The 22295-nt window shown below is 37.7% G+C and overlaps 1 protein-coding gene and 2 long non-coding RNA genes across 3 annotated transcripts; all 3 read left to right on the top strand.

The window, feature by feature from the left end:
* The first annotated feature begins 1548 nt into the window (after nucleotides 1–1548).
* LOC307150387 lies at nucleotides 1549–3577 on the top strand. Its single transcript, XR_013819714.1, has 3 exons — nucleotides 1549–1767; nucleotides 3225–3296; nucleotides 3428–3577. It is a non-coding gene; the product is annotated as an uncharacterized lncRNA (long non-coding RNA).
* A 5199-nt stretch (nucleotides 3578–8776) lies between these two features.
* LOC307150379 lies at nucleotides 8777–9996 on the top strand. Its single transcript, XR_013819711.1, has 4 exons — nucleotides 8777–8974; nucleotides 9121–9182; nucleotides 9335–9492; nucleotides 9835–9996. It is a non-coding gene; the product is annotated as an uncharacterized lncRNA (long non-coding RNA).
* Nucleotides 9997–13715: 3719 nt separating this feature from the next.
* Nucleotides 13716–17406, top strand: LOC307150402 (uncharacterized protein). Its single transcript, XM_079857613.1, has 6 exons — nucleotides 13716–14113; nucleotides 14635–14768; nucleotides 15497–15644; nucleotides 16061–16309; nucleotides 16395–16653; nucleotides 16859–17406. Exons 1-6 carry the CDS (start codon nucleotides 13740–13742, stop codon nucleotides 17057–17059), a joined length of 1365 nt encoding a protein of 454 aa, XP_079713739.1. The 5' UTR covers nucleotides 13716–13739; the 3' UTR covers nucleotides 17060–17406.
* The last annotated feature ends 4889 nt before the right edge of the window (nucleotides 17407–22295 follow it).

Below are 22295 nucleotides of genomic sequence, written 5' to 3'. Positions count from 1 at the left end.
TGTATGCAAGTGTTATTAAGGAATTGCTCTGTCCCGTGAATGACATACATTTATGTGAATGACATAAATTAAAAATGAGAAACAATATGGCTTTGTCAAGTTATTCAACAGTTTCTATAAATACGCCTGGCTATAATTCCTCTGATGGTCTTCGTTTAGCAGTCACACTGGGGGCCTTCCCGGTCATAAATGACCGGACACCTAAAAATGAAACTTCCTCCATCCCAGTAAAAACCAATGCAATTTATTTTTGTTCTATAATATTTATTCTTTTTAATTTAGAATTTTGAGACAATTTGATTGAACTTATTAATATTTATGCAATATTTATAGTCCATTTTTTGCCATTGAAAATAATGATTTTATTTTATTTATTTTTTTATTTATTTTTAAAAAAAAAATTCTATGCAGTATTTTCAGGTAAAATAGAGACTAGGCTTTCAGAAAAAAAATAAAATAAAATAAAAATTCATCAATTTATTAATCATAAAATTAAATTAAACATGATATTGCATGGGTTTACCACTAGATGCCTGTATAGCTCTAAATGGAGATGTTTGTGAATTCTAGTTGTTTTTGGACCAAATTACTTACTTTTAAGATGTGGATTGAATGTATTTTTTTTAGAAATTCTCAAATAATACTTTTTGCCAAGGTTTATAACATTTTATTAATTATTATTTTAATAATTTTAATAATTATTATATTAATTATATATACATATATTAATTATAATTATTATTTATTTTATGTTTTTCACTCTTGATGTTTTAGAGCTTCACCCCTTCATTGCTGAGCACTTTTTTTCTGCATCGTGGCTGATTTGTAGAGAATTTTTGTGTTTTTGTCAATTTCCCATTCATTTCCTATGGGGGTAATTTTGACCGAAGACCAAAATCATGACTAATTTTTTTACGACCACTTAGCATGCTCGGATCATGAACTCAAATTTTTTTGTGTGTTCACATACCTAATGCCAGAAAAGTCACCAAGTTTCGTAACATTCTGATGAAGCTGTGATTTTTAAAAATTCAAAACAGATTTTTGTAATCTGAATTTATTGGTGTGTATGTGTATAAGCGTGTGTTTGTATGTGTGTGTGTGTGGGTGGGTGTGAATTTTTTGCACTCTTGATGTTGTAGAGTGTCACCCCTTTACTGCGGTGTACTTTTTTTTAGAATCGTGTCCGATTTGTAGATTGTACAGACAAAAATTCAGAGAATTTTTGTGTTTTTGTAAATTTCCCATTCATTTCCTATGGGTCGGTCATTTTTGACCGAAGACCACGAGTGTGACTCTTTTTGTTTACGACCACTTAGCATGCTCGGATCATGACCTCAATTTTTTTTTGTATTCACATACCTAATGCCAGAAAAGTCACCAAGTTTCATAACCTTCCGATGAAGCTGTGATTTTTAAAATTTCAAAACAGAAAATTATTCGGTCAGAAATGACCGAGGACCATCAGAGGGTTAATTGTTGCGCAAACCACACCTTTTAGACACCCACAATACAAAAGATAAAAAAAAAAAAATCTCACGGTGTCTGGCAAGGTACATTCCATATAGCTTATCTGTGCATATCAGGGAAGTAAAAAAGCCCAATCAGGACGTCATTGAGTGGTATTTAAGAAGAAGCGGCACAGGTTATTCAGGAGACGTGAAAAATTGGAGTACTAGTACTTAAGTAGGCTACTTACCAGTGCTTAAAGCCACTGTGACGACAGCGGATTACAAACCAACATTATAATAATCTACCCAAGAATTGGTAAGGATATTTTATTTCCCTAAATATATTTGTGTTAATTATATATTTATATTATAAAGTTCTTTTTATTGCTGGAAATAGTGCAAAGAGACATAATAAATATTAAAGCATTTCTATGTTAATGACATATTGAATATAATATGATAAAATGTACCAGGTTTTTTTGTCTTTGACAGAGATTGGAGTTGTCTATTTTGTATAAAATGTGTCTGGTCAGAATATTTAAGCGGTCACAGGAAACTGCAGTTACAGTATGATATTCTGTTCACAAAGTAATTAATTTATCTTGATATTGATTAGAAAACGTATTATCTATTGGACATGCCCATTATCAGGCATCCATTTGTTTACTGAACCATTTGTGTTTAATATTAAGGAGTTATAATAAGACAATATTGTAGTTTGGATAGCGATTATCAATTGGAATTTGCGTTCAATTTTGTGTGATAAATAGAAGTTAAAAACTAATCATGATGTCAAGATGTATGGTGTCCAAAATCCTTCAGTTGGAGTAGAACAAGGACATGAATAGATAAGTGTTAATTCTAGAGTGTAAACTTTTGCATGGTAATTTACTGTCATTTCTGATGTTGGGTAGAGGGTGGAGAATTGTCCAAATAATTTAATAGTTTGTGGATTAAGTTTATTCTAACTGATGTTGTTTCTTAACTGCATCTGATGTTGGTGTCTGGCATTGTCTGACATTTGTTACAGTAAAGTGTGATATATATGCTTATGAATGTATGTAGATTGCTACAAAGTCTGTTACTGAATACAAATTACAAAATAAAAATTGTAGTTAGTAATCTAATGTATTACATTACACATTTTAGGTAATATACTTTACTTTTTGATTACTTTTGACCTACCTCATTTATCTATTGAAGCTTGCTTCTGCCCCGGAATGAAAAAAAAGAAATAATGATCTCACAATTCTGAGATTATATCTGAATTTGAGAAATAAAGTCATGATAAAATAAGTCATGTGATAAGATTTCCGTGAGACGTTCCCTATTGATGATAAAATTTGTCCTTGATTTCAGTTGAAAATGTACCACTTTAAAACACTATGGAGAAAGTCAAACATGATCTAAAACAGCCACATAAACTAAAAAAAAAAACCTTATAAAATGAGGGGAAATCATCATCCTACACCAACATAAATTCGAAAGCTTTAGAAAACTATGGCCACCTTTACTATAATTTATCATGTTCTATTGTATTTATTGTGGTAAATTTTGACTAACTTGTAGAATTTATAATAGATAATCCACTGGGACCTTGTTAAATGATTCACACTTCAACACCCCTCAATGTTCAAACTAAAACAACTTGGAACTGAGGGAGACACCCATATTTGGGAGTGCCGGCACTATTTTCCCACTTCAAGCATTGACTGTGTATAAATAGTGTACTGTATGTGTATATAAACTTTGTGCATATTGCTTGCTTTGCAGACTCTTATCGTCACCACTGGACTTTTCCCAGAATGAAGAGGAAAGCTTTTATTATCATATGCATTTTTATTGGTAGGTGAATTTAATCATACTCAGAAAAAACAATAATATTGCTTCAATACACTTGTGGGTAAAATATACAAGTGCAAAATATGAAATAGAAAAAAACTTTAAAAGTACACTAACTTTTTGTTTTTTTCTAGCAACAGTCCAAAATGCAACAACTCTGACCACAACATATTCAACATCATCTGTTAGTACAGCTGACACAGCAACTCCCCCAGCTACAACATTGTCATCAGCAGTCACAACAATTCTTGCTGAAACATCCACCAGTACTGTAGTTACCACAACACCACCACAAACAACAGCTGAATCCTCCACAACACCTACAACAACAGCAGTGTCCTCAGCAACCACTACAGTTCCTGCTGGAACATCCACCACTACAGTAGGAGAAACCACAACACCACAAACTACTGTTACAACAGCTGAATCCGCCACAACAACTACAACAGCAGTGTCCTCAACAACCACTACAGTTCCTGTTGAAACATCCACCAGTACAGCAGGAGAAACCACAACAACACCACAAACTACTGTTACAACAGCTGAATCCTCCACAACACCTACAACAATAGCAGTGTCCTCAACAACCACTACAGTTCCTGCTGGAACATCCACCACTACAGTAGGAGAAACCACAACAACACCACAAACTACTGTTACCACAGCTGAATCCTCCACAACACCTACAACAACAACAGTGTCCTCAGCAACCATTACAGTTCCTGCTGGAACATCCACCACTACAGTAGGAGAAACCACAACAACACCACAAACTACTGTTACCACAGCTGAATCCTCCACAACACCTACAACAACAACAGTGTCCTCAGCAACCATTACAGTTCCTGCTGGAACATCCACCACTACAACAGGAGAAACCACAACAACACCACAAACTACTGTTACAACAGCTGAATCCTCCACAACACCTACAACAATAGCAGTGTCCTCAACAACCACTACAGTTCCTGCTGGAACATCCACCACTACAGTAGGAGAAACCACAACAACACCACAAACTACTGTTACCACAGCTGAATCCTCCACAACACCTACAACAACAACAGTGTCCTCAGCAACCATTACAGTTCCTGCTGGAACATCCACCACTACAGCAGGAGAAATCACAACAACACCACAAACTACTGTTACCACAGCTGAATCCTCCACAACACCTACAACAACAACAGTGTCCTCAGCAACCATTACAGTTCCTGCTGGAACATCCACCACTACAGCAGGAGAAATCACAACAACACCACAAACTACTGTTACAACAGCTGAATCCTCCACAACACCTACAACAATAGCAGTGTCCTCAACAACCACTACAGTTCCTGCTGGAACATCCACCACTACAGTAGGAGAATCTACAACAACACCACAAACTACTGTTACAACAGCTGAATCCTCCACAACACCTACAACAACAACAACAGTGTCCTCAACAACCATTACAGTTCCTGTTATAACATCCACCACTACAGTAGGAGAAACCACAACACCACCACAAACTACTGTTACAACAGCTGAATCCTCCACAACACCTACAACAACAACAGTGTCCTCAGCAACCATTACAGTTCCTGCTGGAACATCCACCACTACAGCAGGAGAAATCACAACAACACCACAAACTACTGTTACAACAGCTGAATCCTCCACAACACCTACAACAATAGCAGTGTCCTCAACAACCACTACAGTTCCTGCTGGAACATCCACCACTACAGTAGGAGAAACCACAACAACACCACAAACTACTGTTACAACAGCTGAATCCTCCACAACACCTACAACAATAGCAGTGTCCTCAACAACCACTACAGTTCCTGCTGGAACATCCACCACTACAGTAGGAGAATCTACAACAACACCACAAACTACTGTTACAACAGCTGAATCCTCCACAACACCTACAACAACAACAACAGTGTCCTCAACAACCATTACAGTTCCTGTTATAACATCCACCACTACAGTAGGAGAAACCACAACAACACCACAAACTACTGTTACAACAACTGAATCCGCCACAACACCTACAACAACAGTGTACTCAGCAACCACTACAGTTCCTGTTGAAACATCCACCAGTACAGTAGGAGAAACCACAACAACACCACAAACTACTGTTACAACAGCTGAATCCTCCACAACACCTACAACAACAACAGTGTCCTCAACAACCACTACAGTTCCTGTTGAAACATCCACCACTACAGCAGGAGAAACCACAACAAGACCACAAACTACTGTTACAACAACTGAATCCGCCACAACACCTACAACAACAGCAGTGTCCTCAACAACCACTACAGTTCCTGCTGGAACATCCACCAGGGGTCCGTTCTTCGTACGTGGCTAACTCACTTAGCTGGATTTGATTGTTGGCGATTTGGCATGATCTTGGATTGTTTGGTTCTTTGAAGCTCATCCTAGACTTATTGTCATAGCAACAGGTGCGCAATCTTAAACCTGCTCGCGAGCAGGCTTATTTCATGTTAACAGGATTAGATCCCGGATTCATAAACGGAGCTGATACGGGAAGTCCAGCGCAGCGCGATAGTGCACTTTCTGAGATATAGCCTATATTTTTTCTCGTGTTCGTGAGATTGTCGTTTTTTGTCGCTTTTAGGTTTAAAAAACAGTTTTAGTTTTTTTGTGGCATTTCCAAGCCACTTAAGACCCAATGTTGTAAAGCAGTTTTTTTTTTTTTGGCTATCATAATTTTTTATGAAGACCATGCCGATTACAGATATGTCACTCAGGCTTCACTAACGTGATTGGTAGCCTACCATAGACTATAGGCTAGCTAGACCATAGAATGCCATCAAGGCCTCAGTGAAGGGGATTATGTGAACAGAAAGGGGATTCACAATGTTAATGTGCAGCTATTGGGATTCTTAATATTCCAGAATTAGTAATATTAAATAAAATTTAAAAAAAGGCAGTTGACTAAAATCTTCCATATCACAAATGTTACCCTGGACCACAAAACCAGTCTGTGTAATTTTTTTAAATTGAGATTTATACATCATCTGAAAGCTGAATACACGTTATGATAGGACAATATTTGGCCGAGATACAACTATTTGAAAATCTGGAATCTGAGGATGCAAAAAAATCGAAATATTGAGAAAATCGCCTTTAAAGTTGACCATTTCTATTGGCGATAGTGCTGCATCCATTCACACAAATAAATGTTTTATATATTTAAGGTGGGAAATTTACAAAATATCTTCATGGAACATGATCTTTACTTAATATCCTAATGATTTTTGACATAAAAGAAAAATCTATCATTTTGACCCATACAATGTTTTGTTGGCTATTGCCACAAATATACCCGTGCAACATAAGACTTGTTTTGTGATCCAGGGTCACAAATGTGAAAGCAAGATGGCCAGGATCTGTGCATGACTTAAGAATTTTCAGAGATTCACATTTATGCACATTATTTGAAAGTGGTAAGTTCCACAATTAAATATCAAGCTCACTGTATTACATACACTTATGCTGATCCTAACAGAACTGCATTTTTTCATAGGTGATTATGACATGTTCCTGCCTGCAGACAGGTGTTTTATGACCCCATTCCCTGACCCAAACCAGTTACAATGCAGCTCTAGCCAGGACAAGAGCACACAATGAAATGAACTTTGGCTAACTAAAGGGAAGATTTCAGTGTCTGAAATGTCTGAGGGTTGCACACCTGACAGGGCCTGTGATGTTGTTGCATGTGCCATATTACACAACATTGCCAAAAAAAAAAAAAAAAAACTTTTCATTGAATGTTTAATAAAAGACAAATATGCTTAGTTCCTTGAGTTTTATTTCAATTGTTATTTGTAAAGAAAAGCCAGTGGTCTAGTCAAGAGCCTGCAACAAGAGATATTAGACACATGCCTCATGCAACAAATAAAAAGGAAAAGTTGGCTATACACTGCCCACCTGTAGGCCTATGTCTCCTCTGTCTGTGCAGACTCTTCTGTAGGCCTTTCTGTAGATGTGGAATCCTGCAACTTATATTGCAGCCATAAAGCATACAAGTATAAATTAAGTAAAGTTATTTATGCACTTGCAGGTAGGCTAGTTCCTCCATATGACAGTTATCTGAGAGGGTTTATTCACTGTCCAGTGCAATGGAAACAAATGGACATTACAAAGTCTTATACTTTCTTTCCTTTGGAAAGTTAGAAAATGTCCTTACTGCACATATTTCAGCCACAAAAGAGGAAAACACAATGTCATTACAATGAACTACACTGGGGAAAAATGTGATCAATAACTCATGGCAAAATATTTTTACATGAACATAAGTTTATCAGTTTTCACTTTCACAAGTCAAAGCAATTCATCATTGCTCAAGATTTAACAGTTGAAATGACTATACAGCCTTAATTTAATGCAGCAAAAATGATTTGTGTAGGCTACTAAGATCTTTTCTCAGCCTTTTTCTTGGTTGCTTTTATAAACAGAACACCATTTATTTAACAGTGCCTTTTATAAAAGAGACTATAATATAACAAAAAATTACCATTATGTAGAATATTTTTGTACTTCACTTTTATTTGTTCCCATGTTCTAGTGTGGTGACTCTGACATTACAATGCACAAAGTAATTATGCAATTATTAAAATACAAAAATATAGGCTAATAAGTGATAAAAACATCTAACATGGCCACTTATAACGGATTTAAATTGTCTGCTAATTTTTGCCAGCCCTCTCTCCTGGCTTTTGCAGATTTTGAGGTGTTCCCTGGCGTTTTGATTAAACATTAAAATTCCGAATAAACTTCGACTATTAGTTCTTGCTCTGCTGAGGAGAAAAACTGAGCGCGCTCTTTGGCCACGCTGAGCAGCCAATAGCAGCGTTGCTGATCAATGTTTCTACTATCGATACATATCCCCTTTTAACCAGCGCATGAACGCGCAGTTATCTCAGATAACTCAATCCAGCGATACTAATCATATCCGGCAAGTGTGTTCGAAGAACCGAGTTAGCCAGATCATGATTCGCACGATGATATCATCTTGGATGTGTCATTTGATCTCGGATGTAATAAGCAACGTACGAAGAACGGGCCCCACTACAGTAGGAGAATCTACAACAACACCACAAACTACTGTTACAACAGCTGAATCCTCCACAACACCTACAACAATAGCAGTGTCCTCAACAACCACTACAGTTCCTGCTGGAACATCCACCACTACAGTAGGAGAATCTACAACAACACCACAAACTACTGTTACAACAGCTGAATCCGCCACATCACCTACAACAACAACAACAGTGTCCTCAACAACCATTACAGTTCCTGCTGGAACATCCACCAGTACAGTAGGAGAAACCACAACAACACCACAAACTACTGTTACAACAGCTGAATCCACCACAACACCTACAACAATAGCAGTGTCCTCAGCAACCACTACAGTTCCTGTTGAAACATCCACCACTACAGCAGGAGAATCTACAACAGCATCTACAGTTTCAACCGCATCTACAGTTTCTACAACTTCTACAACCACTACATCTTCCATAACAACTACTGCAGAAATACCTACGGTGTTAACAGATCTGGTGTTTCGCTCTTCTGACACATTTATAGAAGCACTCAACAACCAAAACACTGAGGAGTACCAGAATAGGTCTAAGCTTGTCATAAATCAGGTGAGTTCAAATCTATTTACTGAATTTACTGGAACACACTAAATGATACTTGATTTTTAAGCTTATAGTTAAAAGAAGAGACAATAATAATGTAAACAACACTCATGTATTAATTGATGTCTGTAATTGTTTATTATCTGTTCCAGCTTGAAGGAATTTACAGACCCAAGTATGTTAACTTGCTCAGAGTGATTGTCATAGGATTCAGGTAAATACACCATATTGCAATGCTGCTTATTGTGTGTGTGTGTGTGTGTGTGTGTGTGTGTGTGTGTGTGTGTGTGTGTGTGTGTGTGAAAGAGTGAGTAAAAAAGAAAGAGAATTTAAGCTAACAATTATTTCAACATTTATATATTCCAGCCCAGGGTCAATCATCACAACAACTCAAATAGTCTTCAGATTCGACCAACCAGTCCCCTCCGTTCAAGAGATTTCAAACACCCTCTTGACAGCAGTTGGAGAAGGAGGTGTCGATCTACTGAAAATAATTCCTGGATCAGTTTCAGTCAATGGTTCAGGTAAGCTCTATTACTCCATAGATTTAAAGTCTTTAATAACTTTAGTATAATGGAAATCGGACACACAAAACCTAATTTTTACTATTCATCTATATTTGTTATTGTTTTTTCCTAATTTTCACTGTAGTGACATTGTACTTACTCAAATAAGTACTGAGTGATATTAATTAACTGCATGTACTTACTATAGAGTTACGGTTAGGGTACATAATGCCCTATGTACTGCATGTACTATAGTAAGTACATGTAGTAAACGTGTAACTACTTCACCTTAAGAAAAATTATAACCAAAAAAAGCTTTCTATTGGGATATCCAATTAATTTGCATATCTTTTATTACAGCTTCAACTACAACTATAGCTCCTATGGCAACTACAGCTTCAAGTGGATTAAAGATTGAATCCAGTTTGCTCCAAGCAACATGCCTCATTATTATGTCTAAAATATTTAGGCTTTTCCTATAGATCCCTTAACCATATATCCAACCAACAGAATACAACTAGACCCGATGTAATAAATTAAACAAAGATCAAATGTATTTCTTATTATAAGGTAGGCCTATAGCCTATAGTATTTGCCATTGTATCACTCTCTTAAATAATGGTATAGGGCAATATAAAGATAAGCTTGATGTAGTGTTCCTTAAGAATACAATTTCAGATATTTGTTAAACAGCAGGCTGTTTTCTAGAGGAAGTGGATCTTTTTCCTCATGCATTTTCTAATGTTTGTTTTCAAATTTTTAAATATTATAAAAGTTGTTTGTTTAGTTGTTTTTAGGATAACTACTGGTTATACTATTTATAAATGTTGTAATGTGTCATTTTATTTCAATCAAATAAAAATATTTATTGTTTATATGGTTCAAAATATTTTGCTTTCATTGCTAAACGTGTGTCAGGTGTTTAGAGAATTTAACAATTAATTAATTAAATGAATTGCTGTTGATGCAAATAGATTTATCAGAAGATTTTAGAAATTCGTAAAGGAGGTAGCGGGTTGTGGTGAGAAACAACAGACAACACAAGTAATGCCGCGTTCCAGGCAACCTGTAACCCGTGTTTTTCCAACTCGTAACTGGGAGTACATCGATCTAGTACGAGTTCACGGGTGGGAAGTCACGGGTTTGACTGCCGTTCTAGTGCACTTTCACGGGTATAAGGTTGGAAAAACACGGGTTACAGGTTGCCTGGAACGCTACAAAGTCGTGGTTTGAAGTCGTGATTTACGTGCTCAAAAACCTGCCTGGAACGCAGCATAAGATGCAAACTGGTATGTAATTAGATTTCCAGTGAGAATAATAAACAGGTTAAATACAATAGCAGGCAATAATACAAATCTCAAGCATGGAAATCTCCCCTTGAGAGTGCACTCTACTTTTATCCCAAAAAGAAAAGAAATGTACAGACCGGTAAATGCAATGACAAAAGGAAATAAAATGAAAGAAACAAAAAAATAATGAATAAAGTTGTGGTTTCTTTTTTTTTAAACACTTTGCTCAAAATATCACAAATATCAATTTCAATCAAATGTATGGCTTTGGGTAACCATATACACCATCAAGAGTGTTCAATGCTCTTCAAAGCACTGATCAGTTTCCTGTCAGTCCCTGTATTTGTCAATCTCGAAAGGGTACTTAATAGTCTCTCATAGGAATTGTCTTGCTTAAAGGGTTAGTTCACCCAAAAATGAAAATTCTGTCAGTAATTACTCACCCTCATGTTGTTCCAACCGCGTAAGACCTTCGTTCATCTTCGGAACACAAATTAAGATATTTTTGATGAAATCAGAGCTATGACTCACTCCTCCATAGGCTGCTATGTGACCGAAACTTGCTGGCCCAGAAAAGTTATTAAAGAGATCGTTAATATAGTCCAAGTGACTCCAGTGGCTCAATCTTAAGTATATCAAGCGACGAGAATACTTTTTGTGCGCAAAAACAAACAAAAATAACGACTTTATTCCACTTTTCATTTCCTTCTCTCTGGGCCTCGTAGTGTTTTTGCGCTGCGCGTCTGTGTTGCACGTCATCACGCATCACACACATGACCGGCGTCGGCCAATAGTGAGCCTACGTGGTGACGTGAACAGACGCGCTGCGCAAAAAGACTACGCGAACCAACTAGAGGCCCAGAGAGAAGGAAATGAAAAGTGGAATAAAGTCGTTATTTTTGTTTGTTTTTGAGCACAAAAAGTATTCTCGTCGCTTGATATACTTAAGATTGAGCCACTGGAGTCACTTGGACTATATTAACGATCTCTTTGATGACTTTTCTGGGCCAGCAAGTTTCGGTCACATAGCAGCCTATGGAGGAGTGAGACATAGCTCAGATTTCATCAAAAATATCTTAATTTGTGTTCCGAAGATGAACGAAGGTCTTACGCGGTTGGAACAACATGAGGGTGAGTAATTACTGACAGAATTTTCATTTTTGGGTGAACTAACCCTTTAAAGCAAGACTGGAGAAGGAAAGAAAGGATATTGTCCTCTTCTTTATGAATTGTTGTCCTTTTTCTCTGTAGCAGATTCGGGTGGCTCGCCATCAAACGTAAAATTTCACAGGATATCGCAGAAGATCACAATCCGTAGAACCAAGGAAAGAATAGAAATACAAGGAAGAAGAAAAGAAGAAACAAAGAAAAAACCTGGCCTGATCACAGACCAGAGCATTAATTTAGTGATTTCAGAAATAATTTCACATCAAAGATCAAAACAATCAAAATAAACAATTAAACACACAACTATGTGTTTCAAGACATTATATATTACACTAATTTACCTCTAGAACAATCCTATTCGTCTTTCTCACACAGGCGCATGTGACCAATAATGGCGCCGGTGAACTGAAATGGAGGAATAACCACGCGGTTCACTATGACCACACTTATACTCATTTAGAATGAAATAGTAAAATTAAACAATAGAACATAGCAATATTAATTTTTCACAAGAACATTTAATCCTATATTAATCATTTACCTCTATATCAATCGTCTTTTGCTTTCACCCAAGCTCGTCTCACAGGCACGCGTCGGCCAGCAATGGCGTCGGTGAACGAGGAGTAGCCATGCGATTCACTATATAAGCCTGGAGTGAAATGTGACTCAACAACATTCACTCAGCTTCTCCATACGCTGCACGGTATGAAATTAATCAAATTAAAGTTTTTCTACTTTTCTTCTAACTATATACTTTTAACTTTGATCGACTCAAGTCTTCCCTCAGCTCTCGCTCTTCGTTGCGCAGGTGCGTCCACACACACAGCGCGTGATGACGAAGCGCGCTCATTGGTCAATCACAAATCAACTAATAATAACTTAAAACTTCAACTGTTTTACTTAAATCGTTTTTACACATCACTTTTCAACTTTTATTAGGGGAAAATCATATAACTAAATTGTGTAAATTAAATAATTAACTTTATTTAACCTGTGTTACACATGGCTTCTTATGTAGCCTACACAATTAAATGTTATAATGCAACTAGTCACATTTTCGTCATTCTGCATAATGGTTAAACCGATTATAATGATTATTTTGTTAAAAAAATAAATAATTGTTGTTATTTTAAAAATGTATTAAGTCGCAGCAAACAGCGCAAGCGGCTTGTGACAGAAAACAGACTGGCTGAAGGACACTTTCATTTAAAAGGTAACTAAACCCCTGGTCAGAGCCTGACTCCACCCATATGGAGGACCAGGAGTGCCACTTAAAAATAAAATGAAGAATCAATTTATCAATTTAATAATTCAAACATAAAAATGTATATAATTAAATCACTTTTAAATGGACAAATTAATAGACATTTTTAAAGTTGTTTATTTTATTCATGTTTTAAAATGTATTTTAATAAAACCATAAAACAATAAATAAATAAAAACATTTTAAATGTATGAATAAATAGACACATTTAAAATTGTTTTTTTAATTCATGTTTTTAAACGTGGATTAATAAAACAATAAAAAGTACATTAATAAATCGTTTAAATTGGCAAACCTTTTCTCTCTCTATTTGCCAGATGCTTTTCTTTGTCGTTTTGCCAAATGCTTTTCTTTATCCATTTGTCAATCGAGTTAAAAAAATGCCATTGGACAGTACACACGTGGGATCAACCAATCAACTTTCGCCTCAATTTGAAGCGCCAAACTGTCATTGGACAGTTCGAGATCAAGGCTTTATCCCGCTTTAATTTACTTCTGTGGGCTTCTGTGGCGCCATTCTTGAACGGTATAATTGTTGTGCAAAAATGTCTGGTGGATCTGATCGTGTTTGGAAAGGGATTGTGGATGATTTGCTAGCTTTAGCTGATTTCTGCGAAAGAAATTCTCCTCTCGATCATCATTTTGTATATAGGAGAGTTTCACAGTTGAGGGAAGACGTTGCAAACGCAGCGGATAATTGTGGCTGTACAATTAATGGAAGGATTTGGGTCACGTTTGATGAGGCACAGAGTGTCATTCAACGTCTGAGTCCCTCGGACTGTAGCAGCCGTCACGCTATTGCTGTTCCAAGCATTCTTGAACAACACCAGTTGTTGGATGTACCAGCAGAAGAGACGGCAAGATGTATCGGTGTGTCGCTAAGGACAGTCCGACGAAAACTTGCACGTGATGGCTTAAGGTATGTAAAAAGAAAATGTTGTAACTTTATCAATGTTTCCAGAAAGAATATTGCGTTTAACTACAGCGGTCAATCGCATGACTGACCTTATGTAAGGGATACAATCGTTTTTAAATCAATAAACTCCCTTTTAAATCAATATTTTGTGTCAAATTATGAATACAATTGTGAATACAACCCCTTCAGGCTGATTCAAGACCCCTTCGCTTTCGCTATAACAACCGCCTTATCCCTTACATATAAGGTTACAGCATGTAGAAACCATATACGGTAGAAATAAACATTAGGCTGGATATTTACTACAGTTAAGTTGGTTACGTGAAGAGGAGGAGGAGGAGGAGGAGGAGGAGGAGGAGGAGGGGTGGGGGGGTGGGGGGCGGGTTGGTGAGACGGCTCTCGAATGTATGTGAGTGCTTTAAAGGGCAGTGAAGTCGGAATTTGTTAAAATATTATAATATAATTGTATTATGTAAAACTTGTGTGTAATGCCTTACTATAATTAAAACATGCTTTGTTTTTAGGAAACGTGACTTGTACACCTCCATTACGAATGAGGAGTTGGATAGAATAGTGGCGGAAATACACCACAGATACCCCAATGCTGGCTACAAGATGATCTTGGGACACATAAGATCCAGGCAACTTCATATTCAAAGTAGGAAATGTAGCAAATATTAACATTTTAATAATCTAATGTCTCATCCAAGTTTGAAATTAACAGATATTTTCGGCCTTTTTTCTTTTGGCTGAAAACCAATAATGCCATTTTGGCTGAAAAATTTCGGCAGCTGAAATTTTGTTGCATCCCTACCATTGGCTTTTTCCATTTAAACCTTTACAAAATTCCTTTTTGTATGTTTTTGGGATTATTCCTATATAATCCGATAAATAGGATTTAATGGTGTTTCATTGGTCCCCATCTGCCAGAAAACATCCCACCAATAGTATCCATCACATACCAGTAGGCACTATTATAGTTTCCATTATAACCAATAAAACCATTCAATTTTCTATTGTGTTTTGGGCAGGCAAATGTGGGTGAAAAAATAACAGTGACGAGTGACAGCAAATCACTTGCCAAGTTATGTTTCACTTTAATGGGAAGATTAAATCAAACCAGCACAAATTGAGCGCAATTACTCAATGCGTGAGTCATATACTGTATGTTTTAAATACAGTCTAATTGCACATCATCTGCATGTATCTGATGTACTTTAACATAGATAGCCATCACTACGCAAGAAATAACAATGCGCCGCTAGTTCATTTGAGTCAGATTTAAATTATGTAAAACTTGCTTAAAAAGGCATCCAAAATGTGCAGTTTCCCTTAAAAAAAATGCAAGATCTAACATATGAATATTATTGTTATAATCTGTTGCAGGACACAGGGTTTTAGCATCATTAAGACGAGTAGATCCGGAAGGAATGGAACTGCGCAGGTTACGTCTTAGGACGGCCCGACGCCGACGTTACAGTGTACCAGCTCCCAACAGTGTGTGGCACATTGATGGGAATCATAAACTTATTCGGTTGGTGTTAAGCATTTTTTTGGTAAAGTTAATGGTTAATGATGCTAATGTCTAGGGTCACACATAATCTGCTCTCTTACACACCTAAATATAATCCTTTACACATGTCTACATAAAAAAATTCCCATCAGTCACAAAGTTATATTATATTCTGATAGATCTGAAAGAATACATGCAAAAAAGTCTGCATGCATGATCTTGCCCTACTTGTTATATGTAATGATTTCATGTTATGCTTTTATTAACATAAGTGAATATGTGGTTTAGGAAGAAAGCCATTCCTTAAAACCTTTCCTGTACTATTGGACACAAAAGCATGTTCAGTGTTGTAGCCATTGCATAGTTTTTGTGTGCGACAAGTTATTTAATACATGTTGTATTCTTAAATGAGTAACTTTAAATACTTAAATTTGCAGATGGAGAATTGTTATCCATGGGGGAATCGACGGCTTTTCCCGGCTTGTGGCGTACTTAAAAGTTGCCACAAACAACAAGGCTCAAACAGTGCTGCAAAGCTTCCTGTCTGCTGTACAAATATATGGTGTTCCCTCTAGAGTGCGTTCTGACAAGGGGGGAGAAAATGTAATGGTTGCCCGCTTCATGATAAGAACCAGAGGAGCAAACAGACATTCACACATCACAGGAAGAAGTGTGCACAACCAGAGGTAGGCTTGTTAACTTGTAGCCACATGAATAGCGTTTTCCTTCGCTGAACTGTTTGAAGTTGAAGTTTGTTTTTTTTTATGTAAGAATTGAGCGGTTGTGGAGAGATGTCTTTGACCAAGTAACAGACCTCTTCTACACCACCTTTCGTCGGTTGGAAGATGAAGGATGGCATAATCCGGACCAGGAAGTGGACTTGTTTGCCTTGCACTGGTCTTACATGCCACAAATTCAGAGGCATCTACAAGAATTTCGGAGTGCCTGGAATAGTCACAGTCTAAGATCTGCTGGCAACAGAACTCCACTGCAGCTTTGGTCAAATCATGAGAAGGAAGGCTCAAATCAGGTAATTATGCAGTGGGTTTAGTTAATTACTTTGCTTTTATAGAAGGATGGCCCATTTTTTTTTTTTTTTTCATTTATTATTTCTTCACTGATAAATTGACACTGGAAAATCTATGAGTAAAAATGTAAACTTAAGTACTGATCAATTAATTTAATTTTTTTAATTAAGTTTTCTAAATGATTTATTCATATTGAAACTGTTGTAGATTGACATTGATGATGAAGTCAGGGAAGATATTCAAGGGCAACAAGCAGAAGGTGTTCATGTTCCTGAGTTGGATCTGCCTCGAGGCTTGACCGAAGAAGAGCTGGCAACACTACCAAACCCGGATGTACCTTTCTCAGATGCATTATCTGTCTACATGGAAACCGTTCTTGCTGTAAAACAAATGATTGGTGAATCATAGTCTTCTCTTTTAAAGGTTTAAAATACTTTAGGCTGAGATATTGTATATGTGCATATCAGAAAGACATTGTATTTGTTGATCAGGAATCACAGACACAGTAATATCTGAAAAAGCATTTCATTTAATCTTTTTTATGCGTTAACACGCTGTAAACAACATTTTAAACTCATTAAAAGTTGGAATTAACAATGTCAGTATGACGAGATTAACTCATGCATCAATTATTAATGTGTTAATGTTTATATTAGGGTTTTTTTGCTAATGCTTTCAGCAATGAACAAATCTTGTAGTATGAACTTGACTGGTTATAGTGCATTGTCACTGAGCAATAAAACAGCTGAACAACTAACATTTCATGTTGTCAAAAAAAACATAGCATTTTCAAACAACAATGCATTTAAACTCCACCTCTAATGAAATTTACCCCATATTTTACTCACCCTCATGCCATCCTAGGTGTATGACGTTTTCCTTTCTTCAGCCAGACACAATTGGAGTAATAAATACAGTTCTGACTGTTCATAGCTTTGTGATAAACAATTCAATATGAACTGCTAGGATTTTGTTAAATGTTACTCCACATGTGTTTGGCTGAAGAAAGGAAGATGTTGTACACCTATGATGGCATGAGGGTGAGTAAATTATGGGGTAAATTTCATTCATGGTTTAACTATTCCTTTTTAAAGGGATACTCCACTTTAAGATGAAAATTCTGTCATCATATACTCACCCTCATGTTGTTCCAAACCTGTATGAAATTCTTTCTTCTGCTGAACAGAAAGGAAGACATTTAGAAGAATGTCAGTAACCAGACAGTTTCTGGTCCAATTGACTTCCATTGTAGGAAAAAAATATATACAATGGAAGTCAATAGTACCAAAAACTGTCTGGTGTCACTAATCTTGCATCTCAATGATCGCATTACATTTACAGGAACTAGTTTCTCAGCAGCGGCAAAATTTTACTTTGCTCTGGTTAGTACTGCGCCGAAAAGTACAGAAAACACAGAACAGAAGCGCACTACAGTTGGAGCTAGCTAGTAGTAGTCTCGGTTGCCTAGGTAACTTAATATCACTCTGCCGCTGCTGTAGACTGTGCTAATAAATACAGGGAACAAAGTATAACTATTGCAATGAGATGAAAGGGTAGTTTGATTTCTAACATTATTCTCTCAACAGACATTTACATCGATAGTCTGGCGTTATAATTTATTTGCTTTTGGTGTACTGTGGAGTGGGTAAAACTGTTTTAATGGCAGGCTAGCAGTTACCGTTGACTCGCGCTAGCCTAGCACCGGCGAACTATGCACCTGGGAGGACTGGGTGAAAATTTTTGAACACTGTCTCCACTGATAAATAACACCCAGGCTAACTTGGAAATGAGGTCCGATGTCCAAAATCCTGAACCACCCCTTTAAGATGATTGTGCGTTAAGCGTCTGCGACTTACTTTCACTTTGATTTGCGATAGTTTGCACGTTGGCTTGATGCTCAGCTGCTCATCTGCGGTGATGCGTTCTGCACTGCAGTAGCGCCGTCATATCTGGCTATAACATGACATATAGCCTATAACACGCTCTCACACGTTTATTTTTTAGCATTGTTGGGAGGAGTAAAATTTACATATGTGGTTTCAAAAACCACCAGATGCATTTACTCTTGTCCAGTTTCGTCTGGAATGCGGCCCAGACCACCTCCTGATGTGGTTTGAGCGATCGGATTCAAATCCGTGTCGAACGCGTTTTGGAGGGCATTTACACCTGGTCTTTTCACGATCGGATAGCAATCCAATCAGAGAAAACGCATGAAGTGGCAAGGTGTAGGCCTAAACAGCCCCCAAGACAGCACACCACACACTAACAGATTTATTCACAAACAACCAGATTCCCGAGTGTGAATATGGGAATTCGCACAAAATCTCTCGTGGTCAAACGTGACTTTAGAGTAAACAAACATGGCGGACGACAGGCAAGAAGAAATGGTGATGATCGTGTTTGGACTCCTTTTTACAGAAAAATGTTTGGATGATGTCATGTTGCATGGGCGCCGTAAAGGGGTGGAAGGTTAGGACGATTCTAAGGGCCCAGGCTGATTTAGGGCCCAGAAGAGCAGACCCCCTTTTTCTTTTCTTATTTCTTTTCTCTTTTTTATACATACATTAAATGTGCTAGGGCCCCTCATGCACTAAATGTGTATTTTATCCGTTTTGTCCGTAAGTACATAGATTTAATATTTAAAAAAATAATGTATTTACTGTTTCAGTCACACCCCTCCCCCTCACAATGGTTCATTCCACCTGCGCTGTCCGAGCTACGATCGCTAGTGTAGCGTCTCTTGCTTATTGCACTTGCTATGATGCAGCGCAGACAGTGACACACGCAGGCATGTCACATCAAAAGTCAGGGCATCAAAAACGGAAAGAAAAGAAGGAAAGAGAAGACAGAGAACGCCGAAGTCGACAGTATGTCACACAGTTTTTCAAAAAGAAAGGTAGCTTGCCCTATTCCTGTATTCCAAAACTTATTTTTGTTGCTACATGACCTGCCTTTATCTAGCTAGCTTAGTAAAATAATTACTGAATTATGATTTACATCCAACAATAATAACATCTCTGCTGTCTCCGGGTTATCATGTCTCGTAGACAGATTCAGCGGCTGCTGCACACCCACGTCCTCCTTCCCCCACGTCCCCCGTCCCCGTCTCAGCCGAACAAGGTGAGCCTGAGCGCGAAACTTCACGAAGATTGAACCCCCTAAACATGTCTTATCTACTGTGTTCGCCACATGATGATAACTTTACAAAACAAAAAGTAATCTACACGCTTCAAAAATTACAAAATCAGTTTGCCGTGTAAGATGCAGCTGCAGAGTATTTTTGGGCAGGTCTGCATAGTTTTGCGAATATTTTGCACACTGCCTGTGACCGTTATCTGAGAAAAAAATTATCTGAGGTCTGCTATGTTGCAGGATAGACTTTGTCTGTCACGGTATGCAGAGAGAGAGAATCCAAAAGGCGAAAAGCAGGTAAATAGCTTTTTAATGGAAATAAGGCAAAGCCGCTATGGCCGATCAAACAAAGGAAGTTCAAAATATAAATGTTCTGGTAGAGAGTGAGAGAAACTCAAGCGGCAACTGAAGCGGCAGGTCCGGAAGGCTTGTGAATAGCGAGACCAGGAAAGCTGGTGAGGTGTCGGACCCTCTGCGACTCTCCACAGCTGGTAACTGGGCAAAGCACAAGTCAGGTAACACACAGCAGATACAGACCGGACTGGACTGGACTGGACTGGACTGGACTGGACTGGACTGGACTGGACTGGACTGGACTGGACTGGACTGGACTGGACTGGACTGATCTTCTGTTGGTAGAACACAAGAGTCAGCATTTACATGACTATAATAATCCGACAGAGAAGAGGAGAAAGATAGAGCTAGAAATAGAGAGACTAATGACAGGAGATAGAGAACAGGTGTGAGGATGAGAGAACGAGGAACAGCTGAAGGAGATAACGGGTGAGTGAGAGATAACAGAGAAACAGGAACAGAAAGAAGCCAGCAGATGGAGACAGAGATAGAAAAAAGAAAAGAACCAGGATCATGACATTGTCACCTTGCCATACTATCCATTGAAAGCAAACTGGCAAGAAAGCTGAACTTTGATGATTTGATACATGATTTTGCCAGAAGAAAGGCACGCCGCTGGGCCATTATAAAGTGATGTTGAACATAACTTTGTTAGACCTGGATAACAAACAGTTGATGTCTGGTTCAGTACTTGTTTAGTCCTGGACTGATTTAACTATGGGTTAGTTCTAGCTGATGTTTCCTGATTGAGCAGTTTGACCCAGCTAAAGCTTGTTCATGTAAAGTATATGTCAGTATGTGTACATTATGTTCTGTTGTGCTTGCAATTGCAATTGAGATAATAAATGTTCTCCCTTTTATGTAAACAAGTACATATTTCTATATTTTTTTCTTGTTTTTGTAGGCTTTGTACTCATCTTTAGACATTTTAACTATGCAATGTGCTAAGTATCTTTTTTAAAGTATACAGGGCATGTTTATTGGGTTTAATTTTATCTGTAAAAAATGTAGGGGGCCCAGAAATTTTGGTTTCCATAGGGCCCAGAATTTCTGGCGGCACCCCTGCATGTTGCTTTCATCAGCTCACTTTCTGATTTGGTATCGTTTCATTCCACGGTGACAATCTACAGAGTACAGAGTGTTTGTCCTCGGGGTTCGCACCACACAACGGGATTTCTGATCAACATGTTGGATATTTACGATTTGAGAGCGGTACGGCTCCAACATTCTTCCGAGCACATTCACTCTTAATACACATCACACCATCACCTGTTGAACCATCAAGCATATAAAGAAATTCCAAGATGGCTCTTTCCATCTGATGAAATGAAAAAAAAAAATAATTCTTTAAAGGGGACATATCATGCTAAATGCACTTTTTTAGCCCTTAAATGCATTTTGTTGTATATTTGGAGTGTTTAGAAGTACAGAAAAGATTAAATTATTCTCTTCAGGTGCTTCGTTGATATCTTTATATTCTGTTTTGGTCATATTTTTCAACCTGTTCCGATTTTTCTGTTATCTATGACGTTTTTTGAACTATCATGTCACAGTATTTGCAGCGGAACTGCCAAATAAGGACATTGACTTCCGGCCCAACACTTCGAGCGATCCTCCATTATTATTTCTCGCTGCAATTTTGTAGTCCAAGCTAAAGGATGCAGAAGTTATGAGAGGGTAAGTTAAAATGTTCGGTTGTTGGATGTAGTAACCCACACGCTTCATTACACCGTCTAATGTAGATGAACTGCCGCGCTTGTGGCGCATGTTTAACTGAAAGAACGAGCAGAGAGAGAGAGACCCGGTCTCGCGCGCGCTCGCACTCTCTCTCGGAGCCGGGCGAAAGTGTAAACAAGACATCACCGTCTCCAAACTAGACGCTGTCTTGCTCTCTCTCCCTCGCACATATTAATCAAAATAAATCGACACGGTGGTAAAAGGTCGGAAGACCAAAGTTTCATGTATAAATACAGTAACACACCATTGCGATACATCCATATGAAGACGTTGTTCTGCAGGTTCGTCGTCTTCATTTTCATCTCGCTCCGGCTCCAACTCTGGCTCGAACATCTAAGGCTGGCTGGACAAGTCTTCCGTTGTTGACATTTTGTTAATAACGTGTGAATAAAAAGTTTCTGTGCCGCTAGATAATCCTATC

Source organism: Squalius cephalus (assembly GCF_949319135.1).
Source record: "Squalius cephalus genome assembly, chromosome: 2".
Taxonomy (NCBI): Eukaryota; Metazoa; Chordata; class Actinopteri; order Cypriniformes; family Leuciscidae; genus Squalius; species Squalius cephalus.
The sequence above is the reverse complement of the archived record's forward strand: the minus strand, read 5'-3'. Positions and strand labels throughout refer to the sequence as shown.

What these genes read in the sequence shown, in the direction of transcription:
- LOC307150402 (XM_079857613.1), top strand. Translation starts at nt 13,740, where the DNA reads ATGTCTGGTGGATCTGATCGTGTTTGGAAAGGGATTGTGGATGATTTG. An exon ending in CTTGCACGTGATGGCTTAAG is followed by an intron (nt 14,114 to 14,634) that starts GTATGTAAAAAG and finishes CTTTGTTTTTAG; the next exon opens with GAAACGTGACTTGTACACCT. An exon ending in AGAAGGAAGGCTCAAATCAG is followed by an intron (nt 16,654 to 16,858) that starts GTAATTATGCAG and finishes AAACTGTTGTAG; the next exon opens with ATTGACATTGATGATGAAGT.